The following is a 15,027-nucleotide window of genomic DNA, read 5'->3' on the forward strand; positions in this document are numbered from 1 at the left end:
CTCACAGAATAAAAAATCCAGGAAAATTAGTTTCGCTGGTTGTTGTTCAGTAGGAAGTTTCAGTTCACTTCATAACCACACTCAAGTTAAGCTGAAACAGATATAGTTAGGAGTAATAATGCTATAGGAAATCCATGTTCATTCTTTAGGCATGAATCTCACTGACACTCATTTTGTTCATTTTTCATTTCTATCATATCCTTGTTGCCTTGATAGAACTATATCATGAATTCTATAAATAATGCCCCCAGTTATTTTTATACCTTTGTAAGTCCTACAACTATTAATCATATAATACATTATCTTCTTTTTGCTATTTGCTTTATAAAGAAGATAAATTTGCTGTCTTAAAAGCATTCATTTTTGTACCTGGGTAGCTGAGATTCCCTAGCTTGACCTAAGTTTCAGCTTCCGAAACTGTAAAATGGTGTTTATAATAATAATAGCAGGTACCTAATTGGATTGTTTGAGGATTAATTAGGAAAAGAATGTTAAGTGCTTAGTACATTCCAGCATATAGTTAGAACTCAACTAATGTTGATTATTATTTGTAGTTATTTTCCGTTTTGAATGCCCATCTGCCATCACAGAAATCAATGGTGTCATCATATTTTATTCCCAAGCAAGAAACCAAAATGACCATGACTGGTTACTGTCCTCTGCTTGTTTACACAATTATCTTGTTGCTGAACTCCAAATTTTCAATATCTCACAAATAAGTGGACTTTTCTCCTATCAATAACATCCTTGAACTCCAGGCCCATGTTGTGTGGGGCCTTCATGATTTTATGAAATTTGTATCATAAAGAACAGAATAAATGCTTAAATAAAAAGGCTAGAATTACAAATCTTTCCTAGAGTGTTATCAAAGAATGTAATGGTCTGTTGTCCTTGACATACAAAGAAGATAAGCTATCAGCAGGGGATGATGTTTGGTTTGGTTATGCTTTTAATACTTTGTGGTATTAAATCCTTTATAAACATGAGACATGTTTATAATCAAAGCAACTAGCCAGGGTCATGGACATCAACAATCACAACACCACCATCTGAACAAAAAACTAATTATGTCAGCACATGTGGGTCTCAAACCCATGAGTCTTGAATCCCGGTGTTATCTCTGTGATTTTTCTGGCTATTCTCCAGGTCACAGTCCTTCCCCCACCCCCTCACCCCTCTGTGGTGGTCAGGGCCACATGCATGCTAGGCAAGAGTTCTACCAATGAGCTACACTCCCAACCCCCATTCCTATTTTTTTACTACGTTTTTGTTACAGACACATCCCTACCCCTCTTGCTTGGTCTTCTGTCCTGTCCAATGTTCACTTCTTCATTGCCTTCTCTTAGCCAGTCAGTTCTTTCCTATTCACCACTTCATCTTCCTTGCCTTTACAGCTTCCTCATTACAAACTAGCACATAAAAGCCCCGAAACACATCAATTACACCAAAAGAGATCATCAAATATTTTAGGAAGTGGGAAGTTATCCTCACAGTGACAAGACAAAAAAAAAATCACCTTTAGATTTAATTCAGCCAATTTAAGAATTACCGATAGAGGCTTCAGTTATATGTGTGCCCAGCAATGTGCCTACTTAGCACTGTCTCCTACTTAGAGAGAGGTATGAGAAGAGGCAGAGAGTACAACAAAAGGAAAGAGTGGGTTGCAGTCCTCCTTTTCAAGAGACTTGCAATCTTAGGTAAAAAAAGACATGCAAGCATTATGCAACAACCGTAACTAACGGCTAATTATCTTGAAGGGCTTTCTATTGCCAGCCAAATTTACACATTATTCTGTTTAATCCTGCATGGTTGCACATTAGTTATCTATTGTTCCATAACAAATTACCATAAAACATGATGACTTAAAAATAGATATTAATATTTATTATCATGAACACTACCCCCACCAACAAACATTTTTTATCCTTTCTGTGGGTGAAAAATTTGATACAGTTGATTGGGGTTACAGACACCTGAAGGCTCAACTGGGGCTGACTCACATGACTGGTGGTTGATGCTGGTTATTGGCAGGAAGTCTCTGTTCCTCTCCATGTTATCTCTCCAGGGAGCTGCCTAAGTATCCTCATGATGTAGTAGCACATAGTACCACATTCTTGTCAAGGAACCTGGAATCAGGTAGGGAGAACAGACACATAGAGTCTCTGGGGAAGGAAAGAAAAGCACAAAAGACTTCAGGCAAGAAGTTCTGCCATGTTCTGGAAGTAAGTGAGGAAGGAAGGCTGTGTGACTGGAGTAAATTGAAAGAAGGAAATAACAGTAGGAAATAAGGTCAGAGAGGTAAGAGTTCATGTGGTCAGCAGATGACATAGCACCTTGCTGGTTGTAGATCATGAGGACTTTTACTTTGAGTGAGATGAGAAACTCCTGGAGGGTTTGGAAGAACAACATGATCTGGCTTGGACTTGAAAGATTCATATTGATCACAAAATTCTTAACAGACTGCAGAGGGGACAAGATCAGTTCAGAGGCTACTGCAATAATCCAGGGAAGAAATGGTAGCAGTTTGGACCAGGATGGTAGCAATGAGGTTAGTGAGAAATAGCTGGATTCTGGATACATTTTAATGCCAATAGGCTTTGTTGATGGACTGAATGTGGGTGTGAGAGGAAGTGAGGAGGGCCTGAGAGGAAGAGAGGATGAATCCAAGATTCCGGGCCACAGCATCTGAAAGAATGAAGTGCTTTTTACCTTTTAGCAGTGTGTGCTGTACTATTAAACACTTTAGCTTTTGCTAACTTTAATCCATGATGTAATCAAGGACCTAAGTTTTCAGTCTGTACAGTGTTTGTGTTCTGTTATTCCCGGGCTTGTCTTCCCAGGATTGTAAGATGGTTATAGCAGCTTTAGGCCCAATATCCTTAAGATTATACCAGGAAGAAAGAAAAGAAGCCTTCTCTTATTTCTCTCTCATTTTGTAGAAATTGTATTGACTTGTATCTCTTTTTAAGATAGAAAAAAACTTTCCTATAAAGTTTCCTTCCCCTCCATCATTCCCTGCAAAAGATGACTTCCATTCAGTATCAATAGCTAAAATTCCACCATATGCTCATGTTTAAACTAATATTTGATTAGGGTATGGGCCCCCCATGATTGACTTATATCCATCATAGCTTACTCCCTGGGTCTGGAATTGAGTCTCAGCATTCTTCAAACACACAGCCATGCATAAGAAAGTGGTTATTTGATAAATCAACAGGGTAGAAGGGAGAGTACTGGTTTTGGGGGCAGGCAGTCAGCAAAATCTATTACACCATTCTAAGGAATTTGGACTATATCATGTTAGAATAAGGAACCACTGAAGGATTTTAAGTCAAGAAACAGCATGAATGGATTTCCATGAATGGAGGGGCACTTAGGGGTACATGGGTTGGAAGACTTCATCAGAAGACATTGAAAAAGATTTCTGGCACTTGATTAAGAACACTTAGTGACCAACTGGATGGAAATGGGGAAAGAAAGTAGAAGGAAGGGATTCCAGAATAACTCTCACACAGGTTTCTGCTTGGATGAATCACAAGATATTTTCTCAAAGATGGAAATATGGATGGAGGGGGTTTGGATGGATGTGGTGGGAATGGAGAGAGAATAAGTTTAGTTTTGAATAATGAGGTGTCTTAAAAACACATGAAGAGAGACAAGTAAGTGTGAAAGAGTGAAGATCATCTTACTTGAAGTGTAGGAGGAAGGAGCATTGATAAGGGGAAATGAAGTAATGCATGTTACTGAAACCTAGTATGAACAGGTTTGGCTGATTTTGCTCAGAGTTGTGCATCAAGTGCATCTGGAGAAAAATTTGAATGTAATTGTAGACAAGCATTTAAAGAGCAGTTAAAACGTTTTTTGGAATATGGACTTCTATATTTGTTTCAACATGAAATTGAGATATAGCAAATAAAAAGAGAGAAATGCTCTCAATTTGACCGGCTGACTGGAAACCTCAGAACTTAGCCCTGTGAGCTATTAATCAGATAAGCATTGCAAGTTTTTGTAAAGCATCCTGCTTAACAAATGCCTGAGGGCATATGGGTTTATTAAAGGAAGCATTGTCCAAATGAAACTGTCAAAGAAAGTTTTACAAGAAAAGACCAATGAGAAAGTTTGGGGGTTAAAATGTAGGTTTCTTTTCTGTTTTATGACAGTAGTTATTTACATCCTCTAATTTTAGAGATGGTTTCAATGAACCTTTGAGTTTTAAGTTATAATTAGTTATAATTAGGGGCTGGGGTTGTGGCTTAGTGGTAGAGAGCTCACCTAGCATGCACGAGGCACTGGGTTCAATCCTCAGCACCACATAAATGTAAAATAAAGATATTAAAAAAATTAGTTATAATTATAAGTTGTAATATAGTTAATAAACTATTAGTTTATGAAATAGTGATAGTAGTAATTCTATTTCTGCTCAAAAGCACACATTTTTGGAGAACATCAAAGTTTGAAATATACATAGATTTAGAACTCTCAGAAGACAACTTCAAGAAGTTTTTAAAAAAATTTCAAAATATTTGTTGAGTTCTTTCCATTTCTACCTTATTTTAATCATTGAGCAGGGCTCTCAAATAATAAAAATATCTGATATTTGTATAATTTTGTGGTCAATCCCAACTTGAAGTAGTGTGAGGATTTAGAGACACAGAAAAAACAGAAATGAGAATAGAAGAAGAAGAAGTGACAAGTTAGCAAACCACTTATATTAAGACAGTAGTGGAGGGAAAAAGCAATAGTCATGAGAGACTGAATCTACAAATTAGAAAACTGGCAGATTATAAATAGCAACTAGAACCTGCCCCACACACTTGGCAGCAGAACCTGATCAATGACTGTCAGCTTCTCTATTTTTTTTTTTTTTTTTGCCATTCTCACCTCTAACTTAGGACCAACTAGAGATAGCCAAATATGCTCCCCCAAACCAATCACAAAGATGCCTGCTCCTAGTTAGCTTTCAGCTTCCCCATACTAATGCTCCCAAGTCAGGTTATACATGAACACCTCCCTCCACCTGTCCTTCTCTATTAAGCTTCCTCACTTCCCTGATAGCCTTTGAGTCTCTGCCAAATGCAAGTGACAGTGACAGACTCCTGATTATGGCCAATTTTGAGTAAAATACCCTTTGTTCTCATTTGAGTGCTCTTCACCCCTCAAAACATTCATTTCTTCATTTATTATACATTAGTCCTGTTGTATATGCCAGACAGTGGCCAGCTTTGGGAATATGAAGAGGCAGACAGTCCTGCCCCTAAGGATATTCTGGCTAGCGGGACAAACAGACACATAGATATAATTGTAATTCAAAGTGGTAAGGGGAACCATAGGTATGTATAAAAGAAGTGTAGGTCAGGTAAGTCTTTTACAAGATGACCCTTAAGACAAATGACAAGGGATAAACTGAGTTGGTCTGGCTAACAGGCAGAGAAGGGGTGCGTGGAAAGAGTTATTGAAGGTAGGCGACGGGTTGCAGAAGACGCGATAGGGGCGGGTCATGGAACGATGATAAACGTGACAGGTTGCGAAAATCTTAAGCCTTTATGTTGTCCAATCCACTCCCTCGGGGAAATAAGAGAGGACTGGGGAAAGCAAAGAAGACTAAAAACATTTAGATTCTTAAGCTCCAGGAGGGCAGAGACCCAAAAGCTCGTAATGGGTGGCACACGTATTCAAAGCATTTTGAATGGATGACCATAAGTACTTTAATGAAGTCATCGTCTAGGATTTATGTTTTTCTCATGGGACAGGACATCACTTTTGGTGGGCTATAGGGAAGGTTTGGGAGAACTGCCATTCTGTCAGGGAAGGATGGTGGTCACGAAACCTCCAATGGTTTGTGTGCATGGGATGCACTTCTGTCGCGAACACCCTGAGACCCACCAACCCGAGCACTAGGTCCTAGGAACAGCTGCGGAGAGTGACCCGTAGTGAACTCGCGCCACCGTGAGGGCAGCCCACACAGCGTCTCCGGGCATCTTTCACCTGTGCGCCCATCGCCCGCCCTTCCAGGCGGAGACTCGACACGACGCCTTTCCGATTGGACGTGGCTGGCAATCCCGGGGCGGGCATTAGATGCTGTGCGCTCTTGGGGATTGGCCATTCTGGCGGAGGACGTGCTGCCGGCGCAGCGGGTTCGCCCTTCGCTCTGGCTGCGTAGGGGGCGGGCCCGTCTCCCGGGTCCCGTGTCACTCATTGGCTCCGTGCGGTTTCCTTGGGGACGTGGCGCCGCCGCCGGCACGGGCCCTCCTTCCGGCTGGGCTGGAGGCTGTAGGAGCAGCTGTGGACACGGCGGATCCGAGCGGTGCAGAGGGACCGGCAGGCCGCTCGATCCCGTGAGTGGGAAGGCGGGAGAGCTGCGGGACCGGGGGAGACGGGGAGAGGAAATGGGGACCCTCTCTACCTGGGGATTGCAGATTCCTCGAAGACGGAGCTGGCCCATGGGAACGCTCCACTTCCAGATCTACCCGGATAGGGGGTCCTCTGGGCCTGAGGAATGAGAGAGGACAGACACGGAGTGGGAGCCGGGGAATGGGTGGGAGATGTGGAATTCTCGTGGAGGTCTAGTCTCGTGGGCACTGCTGGAGGTAAGCCTGAAACCCAGCCAACTCTTTCCAGGCTGCAGACTTAGGAGATGCCTGGGACAAGGAATCCACCTTCTCAGGTCAAAAGAAAAAGGAGGTGACAGACCACTGAAGGGAACCCATGGCTAGGTAAGGCTGCACACTTTCTCCCTGATTGGGGACTTCAATGGAGGATGGCAGGAGGACCGTGGGGAGGGGATCCTGAGACTATTATCTATGAGGTCTGCCCTGAGGCTGCACCTGGACTTTGCTTCCTGTCCAGGAGTATGCAAAGATGGTCAAAGCTGTGTTTTTTTGAAGGCAGGTGCAATAAAGAATTTTCATCCAGTGACCCTAGGATTGTAGAGGGAGTTTGTTCACTCAGCTCTGAAAAGTGCTAGATTGTAATATTCTTTCAGATTTCCATCTGAGTGAAGCTAAATGTCCCTTGAGGAAGTTAAACTGGCATTATTTTTTGAATCACTATAGAAAGTGAACCTCACAATTGAATACAGTTATCCATATATTATAATTCTCTGAAACTTTTTTTTTAAAAAAAGATAAATGTAGATCTACATAACCCAATATGGGATGGTTGCAAAAGAGAGTGAAGGAAAGAAGCAGAACCATTTTTTGTGCTACCTTTTTTGTAAGACCAAGGGAATGGGCACACACACACACACACACACACACAGATATTACCACATGTATTGCTATGTATTTATACCTGTGTAGCCATAGACTATTCCTGGAAAGATACATTGAAAGTCGGTAGCAGTGGTTACCTCTTAGAGAGAGAGGTGGTGGGGTCAGATCAAAAGATTCACTTTTTACTAAATTTTGAACTGTTTTATTTATTTATTTACCACATGAATATATAACTTATTAAAACATTTAAAAAGTAAGTTGAGTAATTTTTCTGACTATCCAGTTTCTTGTCAGCGTTCCTGGTGGTAATGTTGTAGTTGGTCTGATTCTCCAGTGTTATAAGTTCCTACAGGAGCTTGGTGATCTTTTCATTAATATGAGATTAATTCTTTGAATTGCACACAAAAGTACAGAGTTTGGAAAGAGAAGATAAGACTTTTCTGATTTACATAGAAGCACCATGAACAGTATAGGTGCTTTTTTAAAATTTGAGATTAAAACAATAGACTTTTTCTTGGCATTTTTTTTTTTTTTGTCTTTATTAGGAGGGCTTTTATCCAATTTAAAACCTACTTTAAGCACTCAATCTTGGAGACTTTTCAGGCTTAATTTATGTTTGTCTCATTTCAGGATCAGTTTTTCCTACCTCTGCCCAGCTTCCTGGTACTTCACTGTGCCCACAGTGAGCCCATTTCTCCGTCAGCGGGTAGCATTCCTGGGGCTCTTCTTCATATCCTGTCTCCTTTTACTTATGTTAATCATGGACTTTCGACATTGGGGTGCATCATTACCAAGAGATAGGCAGTATGAAAGGTGAGTCAGCTTTAGATCACTGAGCTGCTTTGGCACTGAAGTCATTGACATTTTGATAAGCTGTTTAACATACTACTACCTTTGGCCCTTTGGGGGGATATTGTACTTTTAATAGTAAAGATTGCATGTTATTTATTACTTAAGAAAAATCTTAAACTCCATTTTGTCTGTGTTCAGTTTTGATTCAGAAATGCTGATACTGCCTTTTAATCATGAAAGGCATCTTTCTATTTTCTTGTTTTGGTGGGCTGACTTACTGGGTGCATAAATGTTTAGGATTTTTGTGCATCCTTGATGAATTGATCCCTGTACTGTTAAATGATTCTCTTTGTCCTTGATTATATTGTTTGCTCTGAAAGCTACTAATCTGGTATTATTACAACTGCTTCAGCTTTCTTTTGATTAATGTTAGCATGATTGATCTTTAGTTTGTGCTCTTAGTTTTAGCCTATTTTTGTCTTAGTATTTAAAGTGGGCTGCTCCTAGTTACTGTTTAGTTCAGCCTCACTTTTTATCCAGTCTGACAATCTCTGCTTTTTAAAAAAATATTTATTTTTTAGTTGTAGTTGGACATAGTACCTTTATTTTATTTATTTATTTTTATGTGATGCTGAGGATCGAACCCAGGGCCTCACATGTGCTAGGCAAGTGCTGTACCACTGAGCCACAACCCCAGCCCCAATCTCTGCTTTTTAATTGGGGTGTTTAGGCCACTTAATTATTAATTGAGTTTAATCTATATTGCTGTTTGTTTTCTATTTGTCACATTTTGTTCATGTTTCCTCTTTTTTTTTTCAATTTTTTTTTTAGTTGTTGATAGACCTTTATTTTATTTATTTATATGTGGTGCTGAGAACCGAACCCAGGGCCTCACACATGCCAGGCAAATGCTCTACGACTGAGCCCCAGCCCCAGCCCTTTCCTCTTTTCTTTTTTTTAAATTGAGTGTATATATTTTTTTCTGATTACATTTTATCTCTTTTGTTTGCTTAAAAGATATAACTCTTTTTTAAAGTGATTGCTTTAGGTTTTATAGTATACATCTTGAACTTACCAGAGTCTATTAAAGTAATATCACACCTCTTCACAAATATTATAACAACCTAACAGTAGTATACTTTCATTCCTCCATTCCCCTGGGTCTCTGTGCTATAGTTGTCGTACATTGTATTTCTTACATATAACTTCCACATATGTTGTTATTATCTTTTCTTTAAACAGTCAATTATCTTTTAAAGAGATTTTTAAAAATAAGAAAAAAAAGACTTGTATATTTACCCATGTATTTACTCTATCTGGGTTCTTCATTTTTTTTGTACAGATCTTTATTTCCATCTGGTGTCATTTCCGTTTTTTTTCTAAAGAATTTTCTTTCAATTTCTAGCAGAGCAAGTCTGCAGGTGATGAATTTCTTCAATTTTTGTATGACAGAAGAAATCCTTATTTTGTTTTCCTTTTAAAAGAAATATTCATTGGTTGTAGAACTCTAGGTCAATTGGTTTTTTTCTTTGATTATTTTAAAGATGATGCTCTCTTGACTTTTGGCTGGCATTCTTGTGGAGAAGTCTGCTGTCATTTTTATCTTTCATCTTTCTGTATATAATGTGTTTTTTTCCTCTGACAGCATTTAAGATTTTCTTTCTTTTCCTTCCCTTTATTTCTTCCTTCTTTTCCATCTTTCTTTTGACTGGGGATTGAACCCAGGGGTGCTTTACCACTGAGCTACATTCCCAGTCCTTTTAATTTTGTTTATATTGAGACACTAAGTTGCTGAGACTGGCCTTGAGCTTGCTATCCTCCTGCTCCAGCCTCCTAAGTCACTGGGATACATGTGTACACCACTGTGCCCAGCCTTTTAAGATTTTCTTTTCTTTCTATAGGCACCAGAGATTAAACTCAAGGCACTTAACCACTGAGCCATATCCCCATCCCTTTTTTATTTTGAGACAGGATCTTGCTACATTGCTTAGTGCCCCACTAAGTTGCCGAGGCTTACCTAGAACTTGTGATCCTCTTGTCTCAGTTTCCCAAGCTGCTGGGATTACAGGTGTGCACCACTGTGACCGGCTAAGATTATCTTTTTATCACTGGTTTTAAGCAATTTGATCATGATGTGCTTTGTTATAGTTTCCTAAATAATTTGTGATTCTTATTTGGGAGAAACATTGGCTGAGAACTTGCTGTGTGCGTGACATTGTGATAAGCATGGCGATACAAAGATAAAGTGTGGTCCTTGGATTTTTGGATCTACGGATTTGTAGTTTTTAATCAAATTTGGAAAAAGTTTGCCAGTTATTTCTAAATATATTTTTCTGTCCTCCCCAGTTCTCCTTTGGGGACTCCAGTTGCATATATATGGAGCCATGTAATATTTTCCACAGCTCACTGATTATCTTGTTTTCCCCCCAGTAGGTTTTTTTTTTCCCCTGTGTTTGATTTGGATATTTTATTGCTGTGTTTTCAAGTTCATTAGCACTTTCTTCTGTATTATCTCATCTACTGTTAATTCCATCTGGTGAAAACTGAATACCTTTTTTCATGGAAAACTCATCTGAGTTACTTGACATTCTTTCAGTGCCATACCAATTGCACAGAAGATCTGCATTCTTTTATAGCAGTGATTCATTTGATTATTTTTCTTTTTTTTGTGGTTAGTTTCTGCAGAAGCTACAAAATTAAATGATGGCATGTTGTGTTCATCATCTTCAAAATGATTTTCTAATTTATTTTAGAATTTTCATTTCCTTATTGCTCCTCAGATATGTATCAGGAGACTTCAGGCAGCAAGTAACAGCCAAAACTGACTTAAATAATAAAAAATTTTATTGGCTTACAAAACCAGAAGTCCAGGGATAGAGGGACCACAAGTTCAACATTGGCTAGCAGGATGGGAATCTCTGTCTCCTCTCCATTTTCCACAATGTCAGCTAGTTTAATGGTTGCAAAATAGCAGTCAATAGCAAGCAAAGCAACATGCATCCTCACTCATGTCCTGTGGGAGAGAGGAACAGGTGCTCCATGGCCCTCTTCTGAGAATGAACTACCTTCCCATAAACCTCCAGCAACCCTTTCCTTGAATCTCTTTTGGTCAGAATTGAGACACATGCCTACTCTTCTTTTTGTTTTGGGGTGAATCTGTCCCCAGTATGTGTTTTCTATTAATTCTTATCATTAATTCATTAAATAAAACTTTATTGAGCAGCCACTGTGTGGAGGTGATAATAGACATGAGGACAGGGAGACTTTGGTACCTTTCCTTCTGTAGCAGCTCTATTCATTTGTATTGTCTGAATCTTCCTTTCCTGAAGAGGAAGCACTGTTTGGGTGACTATAGTACTCAACAGTTGGCTTTAAGAAACCTGTTAACATTGGAGACCTAAACCATAAGTTTAGTTTCTTTAATGCTTATTGGGATTTTCTTGACAAACCTAAGTACATTTTCTCACAGGAAAACAACATGGTCTAATTATGGAATTCCATATAGATTAGTTTATATGGCCAGAGAGACAATTAGGGAGTGAGTAGTGAGCTGTATAAATGGAGATGTAGATCAGGCTGGGAGTCTCCTAAGCCATTTTAGGGGGTTAGATATCATCCTAAGGGTAGAGGGGAGGCTCTAAAAGATTTTTGAGAGTATTGTGATCTGACTTGCTTTTTGAAGAAAGCTCACTTTGGTGGCATTGTGAAGAATGAATTAGGGGCTGGGGATGTGGCTCAAGCGGTATCGCGCTCACCTGGCATGCATGCGGCCCGGGTTCGATCCTCAGCACCACATACAAACAAAGATGTTGTGTCCGCCGAAAACTAAAAAAAAAATAATAAATAAATATTAAAAAAATCTCTCTCTCTCTTTTAAATATTTATTTTTTTTAGTTGTACACAATACATTTATTTTGTTTATTTATTTTTATGTGGTGTTGAGGATCGAACCCAGGGCCTCACGCACGCCAGGCGAGCGCTCTACCGCTGAGCCACAACCCCAGCCCTCTCTCTCTCTCTCTTAAAAAAAAAAAAAAAAAGGATGAATTGGAGGGGAATAAAAAGAAAGCAGAGAGACTAATTGGAATACTTTAATAGAGATGATGGTGGCCAGAACTTGGGTAGCAGAAACATGGATTGAGAAAAGTAAAAACATTTGAACCACAAGTGGGAGGAGGAGTGATTCAGTAGTTTTTTTGTTTGTTTTGTTTTGTTTTTTGTGTGTGGTACTGGTGACCAAACCCAGGGCCTTGTGCATTCTAGGCTGACACTACACTGCTGAGCCATGCCACTGGACCCTGATCCAATAGTTCTTATTTTCCACAGTATGCCAAGTGACCAGATTCAATAAATACTTATTAGGTTGAATTAACTGAAACAGCTGCAGAGCTGAGGAACACACAGACTGCACATTGTAATGACATTATCCAAGTGTTAATATCCTGTAAGGCTCTTGCACAGCAGCCAGCGGCCAGCAGCCACGTAGCCTAGGACTCGTTGTTATTAATGAAAGGTTATGTACATATTGTCACAGATTACCATATCTCATTAAACTTCACTCATGAATCATGTAGGAGGTAAACATTTGCTGACAGCTTGACATGCATGAAATTGTTAGGCACTGGGGTACAAAGATGAATAAAACGTGGCTTCTGAACTCATAGTTCATGATCTAATTACAGAGACAGACTTGAAGGAATAATTATTTCCCAGTGAGATAATAGTTTATATGCAGCTGTGTAGAACCAGGAGCAAAGAATTAGAAACTGTACACAGGTAGGAATCGGGAACAAAGTTAAGAATCAGAAATTTGTCAGAAGAGGCCCATGAGGAACCAAACTTGATATCACTAAGCTCATGTCCTAAAAGTGCATGTACTTTACTGATAAGATAGACTATATTACATAAAACCTGCTTGCTTTTCTTGTACACACAGTTTTATTCATATGGTTCTCTCTTAATGTAACAGAATAATATCACATTGGAATATGCAGGTGAGGTGAGGTGTGTCAATAGCTGTAGGCACACTGATGGTAACAATTAGTAATATCTGATATCCTGAGGGTGAGGAAACCCAATTTCTACAGACAATTTCTATAGTGGTAAGTAGTTCTATGTATTCAGTTAAACATAGTCTAATAATTTATGTTAATATTGAGATTAAATAATTGATTTTTAATCTTTGCATATCTAAATCATTTGGGGACCATTACCAAATGAAAATAGTAGGGCATTTTGTTGAGGGAATTCTAATATGCAGCCTAGGTTGAGAACCATTTTGCTGTAAGGAGGAGGTATTGTGGTGTAGGGGAAAGAAGATTGGTTTAGAGCTAATTAGCCCTAATCATTTGCTAGTCTGGTGACAGGGGCAGGCTCCTTACAAGTTCTGGAATCTCATTTTCTTTATGTATGAAGTTGGAGTAAAAATAGCTGCTTTGTACTCCTGTCATTTGTACTTTTAAAAGAGGATAACATCTAGGACTGTCTAGTGCATTGATTGACTAATTTATTTTTTGTGGCGTCTGCTACTGCTTAAGCACTGGGAATACTAGCTTATGATCAAATGATCAAGCAGGTAACTAGGAATTAATGGAAATACCTATCACCTTAGTTCAACAGCTTAAAATATTTTTAAGGCAGGTGCTTGTAGTTTTGATTTTTGTATTACTACAAATATAACCATATTTTTTTTCCTACTTAAACTGTTCTGAATTCACATGATTAAATTTTTATCAGTATTTTGTGGTGATGCACGGAGTGTGCTATGCTTCCAGGAACACGCTTACAAATATCTTCACAGATGCAAGTTTGAAAACCTTAGATCATGAAAATGTGCCCAGAGGAATTTTGCATTCATTCTTCTGTGGTTTCGATAAATAAGGCATTTATTTAGTTAGATGTGATAGTTTCTCTTGCACATTGCATTTTTGTGTTTTAATATGTGTGAAAGAAGTTAATGTTTTAAAAATATTTTAATTTAATTATTTTTGTATTAAAAACATTTTTATTTGAATTCTTTTCAGATATTGGTGAAATTTAGCAAATCTCTTCTCAGGTAATATGACTCATGACTTTAGAAGCCTGTGTGTTTTTTCCTTTAGTAGTTTCAAAATCAGATTTTTTTTTTTTTTAATTGTGAACGCAAGCCACATTGCTTCTGAAGAAGAAAGCAAGAGATTTGCATCAGAATTGCAATTTGGAAAAGGTAAACTTAGAGAGTGTGGGGCATCAGTAAGCCTAGAAATCTAAAGCTGTTTTTTGTTTTGTATTTTTAATAGATTTTACTTTTTAGAACAGTTTTAGTTTTACAGCTTCTTGAAGCTGAAAGTACAAAGATTTCTCATACATGCCCTGTCCCCCATATAAGTAGGAGTGTTATGTTTTTAAGATTTTTTTTGTGTGTGTTGGGCTGGGGTTGTGGATCAGTGGTAGAGTGCTTGCCTAGCATGTGTGAGGCCCTGGGTTTGATTCTCAACACTGCATATAAATAAATAAAATAAAGGTCCATTGACACTTAAAAAATATTAAAAGAAAAAATTTAAAAAAATATTTTTTGTGTTAATGTGTATTTAAATCAATTATTTATTTAGCATGTGTCATAGATTATCAGACATGATCCAATGATGTATTCAGACTTAATATGTATTTAACATTTGTATATTCATTCATTTATTCACTTAATCAACAGATATTATTGAACAGCTATGTTGTGGTTATCTAATAAGTAGTCATTACCTACAAGTGATTATTGAATTTGAAATACACAAAAAATTCAGTTTACTTGCATTAAACACATTTCAAGTGCTCAGTGACTACATGTAGTTAGTGGCTACCCTATTGGACAGTGTAAATAGAGAATATTCCTATCATATCAGGAAGTTCTGTTGAACAGTGCTAGGTCTACCATATTTAAGGCACTGCCCTAGGTGCTGGGTTAATTGTTAAAATTTATTTTTAGTGTAAGGGGCACTTTTAGTGTGTGTATAAATATATATTACATACATATATAGTGATATTATATACA

General features: G+C 38.4%; 1 protein-coding gene across 1 annotated transcript in view; it reads left to right on the plus strand.

Annotated features, from left to right (window-relative positions):
* The first annotated feature begins 6,186 nt into the window (after positions 1 to 6,186).
* Positions 6,187 to 15,027, plus strand: part of Entpd7 (ectonucleoside triphosphate diphosphohydrolase 7) — a 38,392-nt gene continuing 29,551 nt past the window's right edge. The window contains exons 1-3 of the mRNA XM_046450342.2: positions 6,187 to 6,335; positions 6,619 to 6,713; positions 7,842 to 8,024. Coding sequence (XP_046306298.1) covers positions 6,706 to 6,713; positions 7,842 to 8,024 — 191 coding nt within the window. The 5' untranslated portion in view covers positions 6,187 to 6,335; positions 6,619 to 6,705. The remainder of the gene's footprint in view (positions 6,336 to 6,618; positions 6,714 to 7,841; positions 8,025 to 15,027) is intronic.

Source organism: Marmota monax, unplaced genomic scaffold (assembly GCF_021218885.2).
Source record: "Marmota monax isolate L192 unplaced genomic scaffold, Marmota_monax_Labrador192_F-V1.1 WCK01_AAM20220418_F8-fsc00004, whole genome shotgun sequence".
Classification (NCBI taxonomy): domain Eukaryota; kingdom Metazoa; phylum Chordata; class Mammalia; order Rodentia; family Sciuridae; genus Marmota; species Marmota monax.